The 20,198-nt window shown below is 35.5% G+C and overlaps 1 protein-coding gene across 1 annotated transcript in view; it reads right to left on the bottom strand.

The window, feature by feature from the left end:
* The window catches only part of LOC105215647 (uncharacterized), a 135,762-nt gene that overhangs the window by 41,861 nt on the left and 73,703 nt on the right, over positions 1 to 20,198 (bottom strand). The window contains exons 4-5 of the mRNA XM_029042512.2: positions 5,390 to 5,598; positions 4,049 to 4,293 (exon numbers count right to left, since the gene is read on the bottom strand). Of these exons, the coding sequence (XP_028898345.2) occupies positions 4,049 to 4,293; positions 5,390 to 5,598 (454 nt within the window). The remainder of the gene's footprint in view (positions 1 to 4,048; positions 4,294 to 5,389; positions 5,599 to 20,198) is intronic.

The raw sequence follows: 20,198 nt of genomic DNA, 5'->3' as shown, positions 1-20,198 counted from the left end.
TGAGGGACTTGTAGAGTTTAGTTTTTGCTCGTCGAGAGAGGATTTTACTTCTATATGGATATAGATTAATACCTTGCTATCTGAAACCCAATTCCACTTTGAGCCGGATTGAGAGTGCCTTCAGTTAATGATTAAATCGATATTCTCCACTGGCATAAAATATTATTTAATTCACTATCCATCAGATTCTGAATTAAAATTAACCCCACTTTAAAGTAATATGAAAGAATTGCCACCCACTCCTATAATCATGAATAACTATAGACCAAAATTGCAAACAGATTTGAAAATAGGAGATTTTGCTCTTGTAAAGGTCATTAAGGTCCTTACACATTATATTACAATAACTTCTATCGAAAGAAGAAGAAAAAATAAGTATACATTTCAGCGCCAATGACTTACGAAGTACGAGTCGCCTAAAGGTAGGCTTTGAGATATTGACGAAAATAATATATTGATGTTCGAGAATTGTGTTCTCATTTTGTCTTTCCATTCTCTATGGTTTTAACCAAATAATAATTTTTCTGTTTGTCTTTTTTTCTACCAAAAAGATTTAGGCAACATATTCAACACAATTCCATAATAAAGTCAAGTACCATGAATGTATGCAGACAAACCGCATTCTAGACATAATTTTGCTATTGTCTCCCTCGACATGTAAGCGCACTGGGAACTGTCACTAGCCAACATCTAATCCCGTAGTCATATTTCAAGTCGGCGAACCCGTCTCTCTGCCTCGCTGTCACACTTGTCACACTTATTTGGTCCGTTTTGTATGCGGCTTGTTTGTTGTTGTGCTGCATTGTGTGCGCTCCAGCTATGGCGACGCGCAGGATACCAAAATAAACACTTTTAGTTAAATTGAAAGAATGGGTAAGGGCGCATATGAGCGCCACGAGTGGCGTAAAAGAAAGAAGCGAAGACAACGCTGAGCATATGAAAAGCAAATCTCTTAAGTTTGGTGAAGGCAAGTGCTCCGGAGCTTACATAGGACTGTATTGGAGCATTTTTGTATGTGGAACCAAGTACTTGATTTGGCCCCTTAACATAACGAGTGCTCTTGTTGTTGCTTTTGTTGTTTGTAGTTCAATTTGCTTGCTGCTTATTTCAAGTTTTCTTTTGTTGCTGGTGCTACTGCTGCTGTTGTTGTTGTTGTGCGCTTTCAAATCACACGCATAGACAAATCTTTGAAATTATTATTATTTACATTCCATTCATGATCCACACACAGGCGAGACAGCATAATGAATAATCCAACTGGATTAAGATTATATGGTACACACACACAGCGAAGACACTCAACAAAATGCCTTCACTGTTGGCTATGTGACATTGCTTTGTTTACTAACTCTGTGCTTTTGTAGTTGTTGGTTGGCTTTAAATAATAAATACTGAGCAGTAGCACAATCATAGTTGTAATAACAATAATAACAGAAGCAGCAACACCAGCTGAGACAAACAATCTGCCAAAAATCTAAATGAATAGACAGGTTGACAGACAAACGGACGCGTCGGGCAGGTAAACATAGCGGCATAACTGTGTTTGTTTATTCTGCGTAAAGCTGGTTTGAGATTTTTGGAGTTTGTTTGTGTGGTTTGCTGATTGGGCACAATACAGTAAAAACAACAATAACAACAAAGGTATCTATAGATATATGTATATAAATAGTCTGGAGAAGTGTTGAAATTGTTTGTTGTTATTACAGAATATTTGCTGAAAATTGAAAATAGAAATCTATAGCCTCTTCTTTGCTATTGTAATTCTCACGCAGCTCCACACAAAATTGAAAAAGCTTACCATACAAATATTATGCAAATTATAAGGAATTAAAATCGTCTAAATATAAGCGAGTTCATTACCAAAAATACATTTAATGAGAAAAACAACAACAATAACAATTTGCATGCAACATTCTCATATCAAAGCTAAGGCAACACATTTTGCTTATTCCACCTCCAACATTTGTCACTCGAAAGCATATTTAGTTGCGTAAACACACTCGCGTAAACACACACATATGTATATATATTTAGACTTAGTTAAGCCAAAGCTTCACCGCAAACCAGCATGTGGCGCAGCAATTTCACTTTGGCATATGAAATTTTATAGGTGAACTCGCTCGAAAAGCAATTTGAAGCATTGCGAAGACGCACACACACACACAAGGCGAGGCGGCAGAGCGGCGTTGAGCGTTCGCTGGCAAATCCACTTCATTTGTCAAGGCGTAAGCAATTTATGTTAATTCATTTTTTATGTCATAATCATTGGTTGCATGCGAAAGGCGCCAAAAATTGTCAGCGCAACATACTTGGCTACAGGTGGTGGGCAGCTAAATGGAAGCGTTGGATTTTGAGGAGGAAAATAGGGGTTTTAGGAGCTTGGATTACCACGGAGTTGAGTTGGAAGAGTTGTTGTTGAAAAAATTAAAAGAAAAGTAAAAAAAAAATGAAAAAAGTAAAAAAAAATAAAAAAAATTAAAAAAAAAAAAAAAATAAAAAAAAAAATTAAAAGAAAAAATAAAAAAAAAAATAAAAAAAAGATAAAAAATATTTAATAAGATAAAACAATTGAAAAAAATTAAAAAAAAATTAAAAAATATATAAAAAAAAATCAAAATTGTGGAAAATTTAGGTTAATTTTATATATATTTTTTATTTTTTTAAATTATAATTTTTAAGTTACGATATTTCAGATTATATCAGTGATAATATTTCCGAGCAGATTAAATTAAGGTAATCTTTTTTTTTAATTTTTCTACCACTGTTCCTCTTTTTTTGTCGTTCAGCTGTACATTCATCCTCTTTGTGTATATTAAAATATTAATGTTTATATTAGGCGCGCATACGTAAAATCCTGAAATATTGTCTGCTGCGTAATATATATCTACGGCAATGAAATATGGATGAACTTCCTGATATATTAAAAATATGTAAATATTATCCCTAGCTACTGTAGTCAAGTTTATTAACTTTGTACGCATTACAGAAGAATTAATCATTTTACTAAGGTAAACACTAACACATGAAAATTAAAAACATACAGAAGTAAATGAGATACAGGATACGTATCTAAAGAAAAAGTGGTGAGCGGAGTAGAATAATTGAACAGAAAACAGTTATGCCTATGTAAATTTGACTAAAATTTGTTTTATAGCAAAGATTAAAATTGTTTACTTTGGAAAAAATCGCATGAGATTTTGTAAAATTTTCGAAAAATTGCATGCGATATTATTAGTTGGATATATACAGGTGCATGTTTATTATTTATTATGCATGTGCATGTATATTATTTATTATACTTAGCTCACTAGCTTTTCCTTAGAATAGCAAAAAAAGCTTTTAAAAGTCAATTTCACTTTCTGCTGAGAGTATAGTAAATAACATCGAAGAAAATATCTTTAATGACTAAGTCGATAGGGAAAGAAAACTGGTCTCTGAGAATGATATCGATTTTTTGTTACTAAGGAGCCTACCGATTCATATGTTGTTTTATATATTTTGTTGATGTAGGCTAAAGTTATAGACTTGTTGATTATTAAGCGAAGAATTGCTTGAACTTTAAACAGCTAAATAAGTGATCCGAAAAATTTGCACTCTCACTGTTGCTTTCTCTCTTAAAAATTAAATTTAATACTAGAAACAACAACTTAAAAAGTCACAATTTGTATTCCCTTCTCTCCCAAGTTCCCATGAACTTCTTTTACATTTTAACTTATTGGACATTATGTTGGCAAGACTCTGAAATAACTCAAGTAACTTGGTTCAAAAACACCTGTACCGCATATACATCAACAGCCAAAACTCACTTAAATGTGTCCGAAAATGCTAAATTGCACTTATACAGTTACAAGAGTACAACAACAACAAGAGCAACAGCAACAACTTTTATTAACAGCACTCAGTCATACTTGAGGGCAGCCACTGCTCAAGGGAACCCTCGTTCGCAAAGCACAACTTTCAAGCGAAGAAGGGCGCAAAAGCACACACACATCTCACACTCAAACATCAAAAAATATATATCAGTATACATATATATGTAGCCACTTACCGTTAGTAAATCCTTCCTTGCGATATTTTTCAAATGTAGTATATTGCGTACAGTGCCATCTGGCTGCACATGAAACGAATCGTCGACGAGCGCATGTTCGCGCCACCAGGAGACGCGCGGCGGCGGCACACCACCGCTGGACAGGCATGTCAGATTAACGCTGTCGCCCTCCAAGTAGGGCCCGGCCAATTGGTCGCGTATCTCAGCGCCATTGTGATCCAGTATGGTTAAGCGTGTGGGCGGCACTGTGGACGAGAAACAAGAAGAAGCAGAAGATGAAGAATGTGATATTCAGAAGAAAAAGAAGCAGCAGAGTGTGAGGTATGGAGGCAGCTCAGGTATGCGAGCATGTTGCAAGGAATGTGTGTAGCATAGAATCGAAAAAAGCACGAGAAAAACACAAAGAAATATTGCCCACGGTGTGAGCTGGAGCTGAGGATGTTGCACGGATGTAATAAGCCAAATACTTGTACTATATATGCCCGGCGCAATTCAAAGAAAAGCAAGCGCAATTGGTGTTCAAGTGTATTGGCATTGCAGCACATAGAGAGAGAGAGAAAAAAGTACGAAAAAATGGCGTAGGTTACAAAGAAAAATGTTATGAAAATGTCAGCAAGTTGACTGGTGACACCTGGCGCGGCAACGCTTTTACAGCTCTTACACCAGAGCGTGTGAATGAATGAATTTTTCACACAGCCACACAGCCACGAACACACAGCAGAACAAGGAAAATAAGCTGGCAAGGGAAATGAAAAATGTGCGCTGCGGAAACGGAAATGCCTCGAGTGCGCTTAGTGGCTGTGGAAAGCATGAGATGCGGGTGTCACAGAGCACCTTTATATGGCTCTGTAGAAGAGTATGTGTGTGTGTGTTTCTTTGTGCAAATCAGCGCGTGTAACACTAATGCCAAATGAAAAATATGAAATCATTTGATTTGCACAACACAGTTAAACTGCTTGCTGGCAGCGTCACTTAAAGCGAGCCATGTGGCAAGCGAGAAAATAATGGTGAAGGGAAATGAGAAAAAATGTCACATAGCTTTTAAAGGGTTTCCACAATTTAATATGAAATACAATAGATTATGCGAATGCTATAAATAGGCGCAGTTAATTAAATTCATTGAAAATGAAATAAATAAAATTTTCTTGGAAGAAAGGCAATTTCCACCATCCAGTGCTTTTTTCATACACTTCTACCTCTCTGTGTTCAAAAAAAAATTCCACAAATTATTCACACAGCATTTTGCAACTTTTCCTCTATTTGCTCTCTTGGGTAGCATTAGTTTCATTTTCATTTTTTTTTTGTTTTTTGGTTTTTGTTTTTTTTTTGCCTGCAACTTACCTAAAACTGTCACATTAATGCGCCAATTGCGCGTCGGTGATTTATGAAAGTCCACACGACACTTATAGAGGCCCGCATCGCTCAGTTGTATATTCTTAATGCGCAACGCTGGCGGAGTTGTGTCGTAGTAGAAGTGCGCCTTGTTCTTGAAGACATTCTCATCCGCCCAGGGTATGGCCTGATGCAGCGGACGACCGCGCGCATCGAAACTGCAAAGAAAGAAAGAGGAAGAAGAAGAAATGAGAATTGATTATTAAATAAGCGCAAATTTTTTTCTATAATGAATAAATAAATACATTTCTATGTAGTAGTAGAAGAAGAGAGAGTGAGCTTTAAGCTTATTATTTCATTTTTGTTGTTGTTGCAGCTATAGCCAAAATACATTACTTAATAAGCCGGTTAATAGCGGCTGCTTAAGTGCTTAATATTTGTTAATTGCCTAATTATTAATTGCGCTGCAATTAGTGGTGCTGGTGAAGAAAAGAGCTTAATTCCAATAAGAGCTTAATTTCTATTTAAGCATGAAAATATAAAGAAAAAAAAACAAAAAAAAAATATTTCGCAAAATGTAAGAAAGACTCTTTATAAGCTTGTATAAATGACAGTGGCTAATCATAAATCATTAATACAACAACAACAAAAAAATTATGTTATTAATACCAACCTTAATGCCAGCTTATTGTTGTGCCAAAAATTAATTAAGCCATAAAGCATTATTAGTATTAGCAGTAATTTATGATTAAATGCGGGATATAAAGGAGCTTCATTGAGGAAGTAAAATATGCTAGCGTGGCTGTGTTGAATATTATACTGAGAGAAAAAAGTATATAGTGCAGCAAGTTGGAGAGTTTAAGGAATTTAAGGAAAGTAGTTTTCATAAAATGTATTATAAAAAAATTAATTGAATGAAAATTAAGCAAAATTAAAAATTTTGAAAAAAAAATTAAATTTTGTAATTTTAATAAATTTATTAAAAAAAAAATATTTTTCTTATATTTTTCGGTGATATTAAGGGCATAAATAGCGCATATGTTGTAGTTTTCATAAAATTTGTTATAAAATATTAATTGAATGAAAATTAAGCTAATTAAGCAAAATTGAAAATTTTGAAAAAATTAAATTTTGTAATTTTAATAAATTTATTAAAAAAATATTTTTCTTATATTTTTCGGTGATATTAAGGGCATAAATAGCGCATATGTTGTAGTTTTCAGAAAATTTGTTATAAAATATTAATTGAATGAAAATTAAGCTAATTAAGCAAAATTGAAAATTTTGAAAAAATTAAACTTTGTAATTTTAATAAATTTATTAAAAAAATATTTTTCTTATATTTTTCGGTGATATTAAATCATACACCAGCTAAATAATTTTATCAATAAATTTTTTTTTAATTTAATTCAATTTAAACTACCACAGCGACATCTATGTTTTGAAGCTAATAACTTTCGAATTAAATTTTGGTAAGATAATTGAGAAATAAATCTGAAACAGAGGCATCTTCGTGCGATAAGGCAGTCGTGTGTTTACTAGAATAAATACATATTGAATCGATTTCATACAGGCTTATAGGACTCTCATATATATCATTTCAGCCAAAAGTATCCTTGAGCAGTAGTAATAGTACCCCAAAACTCATACCATACTAGTTGTTTTTATTATTATTACAATATTTTTTTCCAGCGCTAAGCTCCGCATGAATTATGCGCGTTAATTGAGTTCAATTTGTAGCGGCAGCATATGTGTTTAGCATGAGTGATTACAGGCAACTCGCAACTCACACCAAGCGACTAATAAGCCGCCAAATAAACAGCGATACTGCCACAAATGTAACTGTATATATATATGTACTCCTGACGATTGAAATGTGAATGCGTGGCATGACATATTGCTGTTAGTGCCACAAAAGTACCGCTTGAAGTGCGAGCGTCAAATGCAAAGCAGGCGTAAAAGTTGCAAACAACTACTGCATGGGGTTGTTTATATTTACTTGAGGCTTTCATAGTTAATGTGTATAAACAGTTAAGAGGTGGTAATATACATATAAGTAGACGTATGTGGTTTCGAAGGCGGTGACGTTCAAAGGCGACAGAAAAACTAATACTGAAGGTTAAAAGAGTAATAGAAATGTAAGCGGATTAAGTGATGAAGGAGGGAGAGCATAATAAAGCTATAAGAGGTGAATACGGTAGGAAAATGAGAACACAAAAGTACATAAGGGGTGATGTAGCAAGAAGTATGTTAGTGGTATATCTATATAATAATGGTGGTTATAGGGCTCATGGTTTAATCTATGTGTTTCATTTAATAATATTAATATTTGATTGCTGTAGATTTAAGTATTTTGCGCTAAAAAGTGATTTTTGATTTGGAACAGCGCCATCTATGTTTTGAAACCAGTGACATTGATATACAATGCTCCTTACTTAATTCAGAAAAAAACTTGAATCCAAAGCATGCTCGTACGTAGCAAAAAAATGTGTAAACTCAACAGCAGCAGTCTTTCAAATATTTTTTTTTTATTTTTTTTCTGAGCTAACACAGCGCCATCTAGGTTTTGGTGCGAATAATTTTGGAGTAAAATGTTGATAACATAATTTAGATGCAAATCTGAAACGGAAGCACGATCGTGAGTGTAGTAGTAAGTCAACTATACACCAATTTGCTTTTAAATAATTTTTTCTAGAAAAAAATTTAAGAAATTTTTTTTTTTAGAAAAATTTAAAAAATATATTTTTCCGATTTTTTTTTTTTTTTATAAAAATATTCAAAACTAAATAATGATAAAAAATAGTATAAATTGTGGTAAAACCATTTATAAGATTTATAATTTCATCCACGACATATGACAAACTCCAACAAATAATTGCCTTACGGCGAATATATATTTGTATTTATTAAAAAAAATATATTTTTAATTGCAAATTATACGCGTTAAAAGTGACATAATTGATTATAGCACACATATGTATTTTATAAACATTTTAATTTGCCACGCATTTTATGTTGCATTTGCTTTATGCCACAATTAAGCACCCTTTAACCTCAAACCGTATTAAAAACCATAATAAAATTGCAATTTTCCAAAAGTGCGCACTTAATGTTTCATTTGTCAGCAATCAACATAAATTAGTGTAAACACAAGCAATAAAAAAATGTACAACAACAATAGCAACAACATGAGCGCCAGCTATAGTTGCACTATAATGAAATAAATGGAAAACAAGCGTGTCAAAAGTGTCAAATTGGCAATTAAATGTTGCAGCTATGAAACTACAAAAGCACACAAGAAGATATAGCACACACACACATATAAATATACATATGTATATAAATTTATATAGAGAGATCGGCGCTCATATGCGCACTGTTGACAACTCACTCAAAGTGACAGTGTGACAACAAATGGTTGTCACTTATCATTAAAATACAGTGACTGAAGTGTAGACTGAAGCTGCTGCGGCAAGAGTGTCTTTTTCCTTACTGTGCTTTTCATATTAAAATTCCTGACATAAATTTCTCGCGCATAAAATTAAAAATATAAATAAAACTTTTTATTAAAATTGACAACAATTTCGTTTGTGACATTTGGCTATATAATTTGATGACAGCGGCGTTACGGTGAGACACCCAACGCATCCACACCCACAAAGAGACATACAAAAAGGCGCACAAAGAGACTTAGGAAGCGCAGACAATGCAGCCAACACGCACACGATTAACTCAACACGACGAGTCGCTTTTAGGCGCTAAGCCACGAAAAGCTCTTGTTGCCTGGTTTTAGGCTGCTTTGTTGTTGTGTTTTCTGTTAAAATTATTGTTGGCCGCCAGTGGTGAGTGCCGAGCGTATGTAAAAAAGCGCTAAAAGTTAGTGAGGAAATTGTGTGATGAGCCACAGAGGTGCCTGCAGTAAGTCCAAAAACATCAAAAAACACAACAACAATAGACAATATAGGCGCCTCCACGTGCAGTGACAACAATTTCAGCTGCCGCTACGCGCTCATGTTTGTTTTTCATACAATATATTGTTGTTGTTGTTGTATTGTACTTTGTTTTTGTACGCTTGTAAAAGTAAATACGCTGGCGTTGACGTGTGAAATGCCAATCGCTCATGCGGCTTTGTGCACCGTTATTGTGTAGCATTTGTGATGTGAACGAATTTTTATGGGCCATATTTTGTGTGGCTGGAGAAGCTGTGTGAACGAGAGAGGGGGCAGTTGAGGGCAACAAACTGCCGATTTGTCCAGCATTGCCCCACCGCCCAACATGCGTATCAGCAACGCATTTGCTTGTAAACCTGCGCGTGAACACGCCACAGCTGCCCCTCCGTCCGTCCGTCCGTCCGTCCGTCCATTTGTTTGTCAATGTTTTGACACAATTCATCCAATATGCATTTGGGCATTCAAATTTTACGAGTTCCATATTTTTCTTACACATTTTCATCCGCCCAGAAAGTGTGTAATGAAAGCAGTGGAGAAAGGCATAAAAAAAGCGTGGCGTGTGTGTGGAAGCAAAGAAAATTACAACAATAATGCTTCGGAAATATTTTATCGCCGTTGCTCACACAAATTTCACATTCGCTTTTTGTTGTTATTGCCACCTTTATGGCCGCTAGACGCTTTCCTTACACATTCGCTTTTCTCGAGCGATTTTATTGCGCAACTAAATGTTGAATGGAATGGAATAAGCAAAGAATTACAAAAAAATTCAGCGATTTTACTAAGCAAGTCAAATAGTTGTTATTGTTGTTAGTAGGTGCATTTGAGCTACTAAAATTGCCACTAAAAATCCAAAAACTAAAAATTGAAATCCCACAAAATCATCGATAACAAATTTTAAACGCTTTTTTAAGGGGTTATATACAGTTAGAATTTTCAAAAAATCCATTTTTTTATGTCATTTTCTTAATGTGCATATATTTAAGAATACACACAGAAAATATCATATCGTTCCGGTGAATATTTTCAAAGTTACAAGCAAATTTGAAAAGGCGTTTCAGAGTGCTTGGAAGTACAAGGTCCAAACTTTAAACTCGTTTTTCTTAAAATGGTGTTTTCAAAGTCGGTGACCAACATTACTCGAAAACGACTAGACCGGTTAGTCTCAAATTTTAACACGACCTTCTTAAATGTATTTTTTATTAATTAATCGAAGATTTTTTCTCTCCGATAAATATTTTTTTTTATAAACAATTTAAGGCCGAAATTTCGGTGAAGAATCGATTTTTTTTTTTTTTTTTGAGAAACCGACATTTTGTCAAAAAATTTTATTTTGCTTATTCCTTCGATTAATTACTAGATTTAACATTATTTTAACGAAATCTGTTTGGTTTTTTCATTTCGGATGATCCAGTTCCGAGATATAGTGGTCACCGCAAAACGTCTTTTTTGAGAGGAGCTCCTGGAGATCAGCTGTAGCTCTTTTTCAAATAAATATTTTTACTAGTACTAAGTCTTAAAATACAGTTAAAAGATACCATAATATGTGTATAAATTTTTGGATCAATAAATTAAAAAGTTTTCTCAGAAAAAATTCTGGAAAATTCATTTTTTTTTCGGCCGTCTAACTGTATATAACCCCATAATGTAACGGTATTTAATTCTTACCGCTGCTGCCACCAAAAAAGCCATAAAACACGCGCGGTCTCTCTCAAACACACGCACTCATATTATACATAGAGAGAGCGCATCAAAAGAGTACTAAATGTCACTTTCGAATGAGGAAGCGGAAAATTATATGGCAAATTAAAACCACAGAAGGGATTAGCGTCAACAGAACAGTGTTTTCGGTGACACAAGCGCTTGCTTCTCCCAACTTACCCATACTAACACTTACTTTACAAACTGTCACTATCTCTCTTCTCTTTCTCCCTCTACAAACTGTCATTCCCTTTCGCTCCACAAACTTTCACTCTCTCTTTCTCTCTCTCTCTACAAACTGTCACTCCCTCACTCCTCTGCTTTTTAATCTATTTTATGCCATTTTCCGACAATTTAATAGAGCTTCCATTTCCCACCACACACACCCCTGTCTCGCCACCGCAAAATCAGCAGCAGTCGGTTATTAAAACATACTTAAACTGGTAAATGTTGGGGCGCAAGTCTCCCGCGTGTTGCCATTAAATTTGTATTAAATTTATAGACCAGAAAATGTAATCACTAGAACAGTGTTGCATTTTGATGCTGTCAAACCTGTTGTTGTCGTGAGCACATAAAAATTGATGGCACCACACCAAATTTAATGGTTTTGCCAAAGCGCTGGCTTACTGTTGATACGCTTGTAAGCAAGTTTGTGTTTGGTGCTGTTTAGTTATTATAATTGCGAGAAGGGCAGCTGTGGACCAAGTTCTTCTAACGTTATAACTTGAATTGGGAGGGATGTGATGCGCAGAAAAATTACGCAGCACAGGAATTTGCTGTTGACGCGAATTTCATAGAGTTTTTTTTAGTATTTAAAGTGGTGTTTTCCACAAGTTCAGTAAGCGTTTAATATGAAATAGCTGTTAAAATGTGCATTCTTTTTAGATTTCCATTAAATTGACTACCTTAATTTTGGTTAATTTTTATCAAGCCAGCTTTTCGACACATATTTTCACAATTGTGTAACAATTTCGTGCTTACAATTATACATTTGACCTACTTTCATGTGTAAAATGTTATTAATTTCGTTTAGAATTAAATATTTACATATTGACTCAATGGAATTATGAAAATATAACCGTCGGCGTTGACTAAATCAATTAGCTTAGAAATGTTAAAAGCGGCAAATAACAATAAATACAACATAAATATATATATACGACTACATAGCACGAATTCATACATAAACACCAATTTCAATAATTACAACAATTATCGAGCGTCGAACTTGCATTAAAATTTAATTTCATAATTCTCTGGGTACAACGCCGTGGGCGAGCGAACTAAACGACCTTAAAGAGTACAATTGTTGTGATGTGCTCAGCGATGTCATGCTATGGAAAGCTATGCTATGTTATGTTATGCTATACTATGTGTATGAGTATGAAATTATAGCCAAATAGCCCAATGGCCTTGAGGCAAACAGACATATAAGTATGACAAATAAGCATGATATTGGAGAACCTACAGGAGTACAATTGCCGACAATAAATGTTAAGTGGAAGTCATTAAAGTATAGAAGACTCTTTAAGCGAGAAACGCCCAATTTCACTTTATTATTAAGAAGACAATGCGCACTGTTTTCAAATTCATAAGTTTGCTTGTGGCTAAATGGAAAATAAATACATGACCAAGACACACCACAAATTGTCTACATGAGTGTAAGACAAGCAACGAAAGGACGCGCTGTAACCAAAAACTTTTCTCCGACCCACCATTTTACACATAAAATATTCAAAATCGTAAACAAATGGCAAAGTATTGACTCAATAGTTATTCCTTCGAATGCAAACCCCACCACCTCAACCCAAACGGTTGAAGACACTTCAAAAAGACTGAATTAAGGTGTGTGAAGAGAAGTTGAAAATTGCTGCGGAGAGCGTGGGAATTGTATGTAGAATAGCAGTAACAACAGCTTTATAAGGAAAGTCACAGCAAAGACAATATTTTCGAATTAATTAAGTGTGCGGCGTGACAGTGTAAGCGCCGGAAAACTGTTTGACCCTGATCAAAAATTCATTGGGTCAATGGGCGGGTCGTGAAGATTGGTAATTTAAAGGAAATTGGAAAGTGGTGCGGGTATTAGATGATGTAAAGTGAGACGATGAGCAAATGTTGCCACTTAGCTGAAAATGAAAATTACTTGGCTGCTATTGTTGTTGGTAAGAGAGAAAACTTTTTTGTTTGCGCTGAAAGGCTGTGATTTTTATATTCATTTTGGTATTGAATTTTTAATTTCAATTAATTTAAATTTGAGTTGAATTGAACAGAAGTCAAAATCAGATGAGTTAGCAAGGGGTATCCACAATAGTCGATTCTATGTAAGTGAATGGACCCAAATTCTAATATGTTCAACTTGACAGAATTTCTCAAAATTAAATTGCATTTGCTTTCTTCTGCTACAATAATAATAACAACAACAACAGCAACATAACTGTATTGTGGATTAAGCTTCTGAATAGATCTTTTTGGAATTATGGAATCAGAAAGTATATATAATTGAACTTCTATAACTCGAACTGCTGTAACTCAAAGTTTTCCATAACTCGTACTCTTGAAATGCCAATAGAACTCAACTTTCATACAAATTATTTTCCGTAACTCGGAAATCTCTTTGACTCGAAGCTTTTTTGTGGATTATGGTGATTCGAGTTAGGGAAGTTCGACTGTATAACTGACAATTCCTGAGAATTATCTCTCCTTACAGATTAGTCACAACTAATCCTTCTAAAAAGAGATCCCAATTTTTTAACCTTCTAAGCAATTATAAGCCAAAGTATAAACTTTTTTTAGGATTCGAAGCAGCGGGAATTTTTAGTTGTGACCAATGCGGGTAAAAATAAGTCGTAAAATCAGATTTGAACTCAAGGATTCTCTAAAGACACCGTTTGATCGGAGATATTTCCATTAATTAAAATAATAAGCTACGCTTAATATCAAAAAATACGAAGAACAATTCCAATATTTTCTGCTAAAAACATCTAAATTCTGTTTGATGTTCGAAAAATAATGAAACAAATTTATCAATTTGAAAAAAAAAAATAATATTTTTTTTTAATTCAATTTTTTTCCATATCCATTAAGTAGTGCAGCCAGCGCCTTTTTTGCATAATTATTACTTAGGAATTCTGTTTGAGCCGCTTAATTTGCTTACGAATTACTGCTTTTATTACACTCACGTAATTTCGAACAAAAGAACCGTAATTATTGATTGAAATGTTACAAGCTTGTTGTGACTTTAAATTAAAAGTTGTAGCGCAGCAGCAGCAGCCAGCGGGTGCGGCGCTCATGTATTATGCATGCAACAGCGCTACATATGTATGTTAACAAGACGCGTTTTGGGGCACCGCATGACACTGCGCAGCGCATCTGCCGAGCGTAAGAGACCGCTCAACATGTTGCTTTCTACGCTTAACTGCTGCTTGTAGCTTGCTCTTGTGGGTGCTTGCTTCAATGTATATTTGTATGTAAGTTTGTGTGTTTGTCTGAGTGTTTGTGTGTGCGCGCAACACGATACCACGAGCGCAATTAAATATTTCTTTCTGCGCTTGTCGCAGGCAAATTATGAAATTCATTAAAAATGTCCCAAAATAAAATGGTAAGCAATAAAAGAATCAATAAACGATCAACAACAATAGCAATAAAGCCGCGACGACGACACAACAGCAACTATGCCAACATAAACACACCAACTCATATGGCTTTATTGGTGCATGGAGTGCAGGCAACAGCACGAAGGTGGCATTAATAGCCAACAAACTACAAGCGCGCAACCCGAAGTAAGACAACAGGGGAGTAATGGGGGGAAACATCTGAAAAAAATATGTCAATCAATAAAATGTTATAATTTAAATAACGACATGAATGAAATTGACAAGTTAAGTTTTTTCGTTTAATTTTTCGTTTCACTTCTCTCACGAGCACTAAATGCAATTTCCATTTCGCTGACGTTTTATGAGCTTTATGAGGGCACCGATGCTTGTCTGTCTGTCTGTCCGCATGTAGCGCTTGCCTTTATTAGGTCTTACATGACTGCAATGAGACCTGTCAATACTAGAAATAACTGTATATTTTTGTATGTGTGTATGTAAGGGTGTTCATGTTGCTGCGGTTACTGGATCGCTCGACAGCGCGCTTCTCAACTTGAGGGCGCACGGCTGCTGGCGACATCTGCCGTTCTGATAAAGTCGCGCTGTACTTGTGGCACATCACTGTTGCTGTTGTTGTGTATTTTTAGAATTTTTATTTTAATGTGTTGTACCGAACAAAATGTTGACAATAACAGAATGTGTTTTATGTGCGGCATTTTAATGTATACAAACATGTCTGGAAACATACATACATGTGTACATACATATATACATATATGAATATATATATAAATACCCCTGTAAGTGTGTGTGAATGAAATGTTGTAAGCGCTGATGCATGCGCGCGATTGATATGCAACAAAAGGTGGCAAATTGATGTAAACAACGGTGGCTGGGGGGTTCAAGCGCGTCAAAGTGGAGGGGGGGAATGAGGAACACAGCGCCGACACGCATACTGTGTGGGAAAACTTAATAAAACATTTCGATTAAAAATTCTATAGACGCCACAGCGCGCTGGCGAGTTGGGGGTGAGGTGGCATGTGGAAAGAAAATGAAAATAAGAATAAAAATTAAAAAAAAACAACAACATAAAAAAAGCAACAACAACAAAAAGCAACTCTCGTGAATGCCACAAGAAGAAAGCGCCAGCAAGCAAGCAAGCGTCTTCAGTGTATTTAATTTCATTTTTTGGCGAAAAACTTTTGCGAAAGCACTTTTACGCCTGAGTTCGGTGGAAATCAAAGAAGCCAATAAAAGAACAGACACACATACTCCCCAACGTACGTCACTTCAGCCAACTTTGCTGCTACGCGCAAATAAATTTGATTTCCACAACTGCCGCCCGCACTCAAGTTGTTTGCCTCGCATCATCAACGCTGCGGCTGGAGTGGCCACACCGCGCCGCCTTCGCTTTCTGCGCGATAAAACGCGCTTTTCTTCACTTCGCACTTTTCACCATCACTCACACCCGCACACAAACACACACACACACTCATATGCCGTCACTTTTTTATTATTTCAATCGCATTCTTCGCTCGATGCTTCGCTGTTGTTCCTTTGTTTTCATGTAAATTGTGCTGTGCAGCCTTCTTCCGCCAAATTTCGCACCGGATATACATATCGCTTGTTGATGGAGAAGTTGTCTTGTACTTGATGCTATTGTTGTTGTTGTTGGCTTTTTATGTATTCATCCATTCATTCATTCATTCTTTTTAGTGGCCAGATTTACTTACCTCGGAGAGTCATAATGCCTGTCATCCGCACTTTGTGTGCCCTTCAAGTGACAAAATAAATACTTGCAGTCAACAGCAAGTGAGCGGGGCGATGCGGGGACAGTAGGGGAGGGAAGAAAATCAAATTACAAGTATCGAATAAAATTTATCGGCGGCAAAGTGCAAACTTGGATTAGTGTGCTGACACGAGCTGAAATTGTTGTGTCGTCTTTATGGATTTCCAGATGCTGTTGTAGTTAAAGTGTGTGGAGGGAGGAGGGTTGGAAGGGAAGTCAGTGCAATGCAATGAAAATGTAATAAAGTGAAATTAAAAAGTCTATAAGGGGACTTACAAAGAAAGTTAACGAAAGGGCAGATGAAAAAATTAATTTTGAGAATTTTGTAAGCAGAAAGTCTTAAACATTTTCACAGCAAACAATATAGAAAAGTGGAAGATATGTGTTCCAAAATATAAAATTTTGTTATTTCTCGTTTATGTAGAGGCTATTTTATTATATACTAAAAGGAAATTATAAAAATTTACGAAAATATTAGATATTTAAGTGATTTATAAATATTTTGACGGCAGCGCCACCTACTGGGTTGTCTGGTAACCTATGAAAGAAAAACTGTTGAATAGAGATACACAATAATACAAATATTACGAAGTTTTTGAATTTTTGACCAGCTTATCACTGGATTAGAAGCTCATTTGGCCACAGTTATTTTTTCGAGAAAAATGGTAGTGTATATTTAAGGCATTCCGCAGCTTCAGGACTTCAATTTTGGTACTTAAGGTAGCCGAATAGTTTGATCAAAGTAACGACGAACTTAAAAGCAGCAACTGAAAGCCGAGCACCGATGTCCCTGGGGTTTGGAAAGCGCTAAATCGTTGCTAATTTAACGATATGGAGAAAATTTTAACAGGGTTCTGATCATCGAAAGTGCAAATTGCTCAGAAAATACTTCGTTTGGTTCAGAATAATGACTGTATTTCGGCTAATTTGACTTTTTTCTGTTTTGAACCCACTTTCAATGCAGTTTTTATTGAAAATAGCTTATTACCTTCGCGCTTAAATGTATGCTACATATATTAATATCAGTTATAAAGAAATTTTTTATTTGTAAAATATTATGCTATGAATTGCTGATTCTTTGTTAGAAAAAATACATATTTTATTTAAGTTATAAATTATGTTCTATTAACGTTTAACTTTTAGGTAATTTATAAGCCCAACGTGATTATCAGCAACAGCTACCCTCAGTCTCTAATGGGTGCTCCCTATCGGCCACTTCTTACGCGATATTTTTCGAATTTTATTTGACATTTGGGAATTGAACCGCAGCAGTTCGGTCAGTACAACGGACACAATACAAACACATCTACACACTAAATCTGCTTCATGAGCGTGTTCTTCGGTAGCTAACATTCATTTACTGTTTGTGGGCGTGTGAAGAAAGTGCACAAAGTTCTATGCAAAGTTGTGACCTTTTGTGTAAAGAAGAAAACAAGAAGCGAAAAAACTCCAAAGAAACAACGCCATTTAAGAAGCGCAGCGAAGTGTGAGCAGCTGCGGCGATTTCTGTTTGTTGGCATTTTTCCAAGACTACAAAAGCGTTTGAAACTTTCAAAACTAAAATACAAATAAATTTCAGACGCATGTTGTGGTGCCACGTAAAACAAAAAAAAAATAAATAATAATAACAACAAAAGCGGACAGGACAGAAAGTAGAAAGAACTTAACCAATAACGATTAACATGCGTTGTTGTTCTTATTGTTTTTTGTTTTTGTTTTTTGTAACACTTCTTATTTCACTGCTTTTTTCCGCTTATTTTGGACTTAATTTTTTTCTGTTTTTGTTGCTATGCGTGGCGGTGGGTCGTTCTTACACTCGAAATGATTTATGGGCTGGAAAACAAATTACTTGGGGCAACACCAAATGCGGCAAATAACCAAATAAATAACGGTATTGGACCGAACAAAAATCAAACGGTCTCCAAATGATGTTGTTGTTGTTGCTTTTATTATACGTTGGTGGGCTGCATTAATTTAAATTCCAGAGAACGGACGGACGAACGCTTCCACTTTTTATGGCAAACAAATCAAATTAACTGTGGCAAGACAAAGCACTTAAACTAGAATAAATGCAGTTGGCAATAAAATAAAAACAAAAACAACAACAACATGTCAAACGGAAGGAAGTGCGCGTTGAACTTATATACTTCCGCCGCATGGCAACTTGTGTGGCAAGGCGAGCGCACCAGTGTAGGCGCCGTGTGACAGCAAGTTGTTGTTGCAAGCGCAAACGGTTTTATTGCGTTATATTTGTTTTATGCGCCTGCTTGCCTTGCTTTTATTGACTTTCTGCGCTTATCTAGCCGATGACTGCTGACCCGCGCTAGCTTATAAACTACGTCATCAAAAATGCAATCAGTCAAAGAGTACAAACCGACCATTGGGGTCACCAATCAAAAATATGTGCGAATGGACGTGCCTGTCCGTTACTTCTATACGTACGTTTGCTGTTGTTTGTGTGCTTCATTGGTAAACCGGTTAGCACTACAACAAGTCATCAATTTTTATGAGCAACAATAAAGCCTGGCCCCGGCCAAGTGTCAAACATAATCAAATGCTGCAAACGATTTGATGTCACTACTAGAAATGTATGCGTGGCAAGCAAGCGCAATGCCGTGCCACACACACATGTCTGTGGCACGTTCATGATGTTATGCTTTTAAGTAGCCACAAATATTTATTAATTGCCTTGTAAGCATTGATTCCGTTATTTAGCACTTTGCCCTGCAGGCATTCTTCATATGCAGTTGCTAGCTGTTAGCTGCTGAGTGCTAGCGTTAATCCCTCGAGCGCTACTTAGCTTACGCGACGCATCTGTTGTTGCACTCACTGCCACTGGTTGGGACTGGCTGGCACTCCCCTGCAGCGTTCGCGGCATTAAAATATTTCCTTAATAACATAAAATTTTACAACATTCTACCGAATGAAAGCGTTGCATTGTTGTTTTTACGATGAAAAAAAAAATGGAAATAGTTCTAAAGTCAATTTTTAATGTTGCCCCATTTTATATGTACTCGTTGGGTTGTTGCCAGTCACACGCCATTTGTATGCAATTCGAGCATTAAATGCATTACACATGCATCATTCCAATTTGTTGCTGTTTATGTTAATGTCTACTGAGTATATTTGCCGCTGCGGTTTAATTTGTCTTGACTTGCGCCCATGTAGGGTTCAAATGCTGTCGATTTATGCGCCATGTTTATGCTTCCAATACGGCCAAAGGGTGCTGTGCCCCATGTTTATTTGTATTTTATGCATTCCATTGATTTATTACTTTCTAAAGTGCCAATTTATGTCGATTTACTCCCAGACGTAGTAATAACAACAACATGTGGCCTGTCTCAAGTGATTATAAATACCATATTTTTGGTTGAACGTGTCGTTATTTGTACTACATTAGTTCGAATTCATTAGAAATATGTTTGTTGTTATATATTTTTGGGTTAATAAAGCATTTGTCAGGCACTTAATATAACGGTATATTTGAGAGTTCATTTGAAGTAGTATATTTTATGAATTTTAAGCATTTTTGGCCTTGATAATCATATTGCAGCTGTGTTGTCCATTCTCTTGCAGTCAGTAAGAATTTTTACATACGCGCCAACATGTAGGCAACAAATTTCGAAATTGCGCCACAATGTAGGCAACACTTTTCTTGAAGAAGCATATTCTATGAGGAGCATGCTGCTTTTCTTTGCGGTTTTTGCGACACAGTTATAGACATGATTTGGAAAGACGTATAAATTAGCCATTAACCATTAATGAAAGAAAGGTTTTGGATAAAATAGGAC

Source organism: Zeugodacus cucurbitae, chromosome 6, assembly GCF_028554725.1.
Source record: "Zeugodacus cucurbitae isolate PBARC_wt_2022May chromosome 6, idZeuCucr1.2, whole genome shotgun sequence".
NCBI classification, from domain to species: domain Eukaryota; kingdom Metazoa; phylum Arthropoda; class Insecta; order Diptera; family Tephritidae; genus Zeugodacus; species Zeugodacus cucurbitae.
The sequence above is the reverse complement of the archived record's forward strand: the minus strand, read 5'-3'. Positions and strand labels throughout refer to the sequence as shown.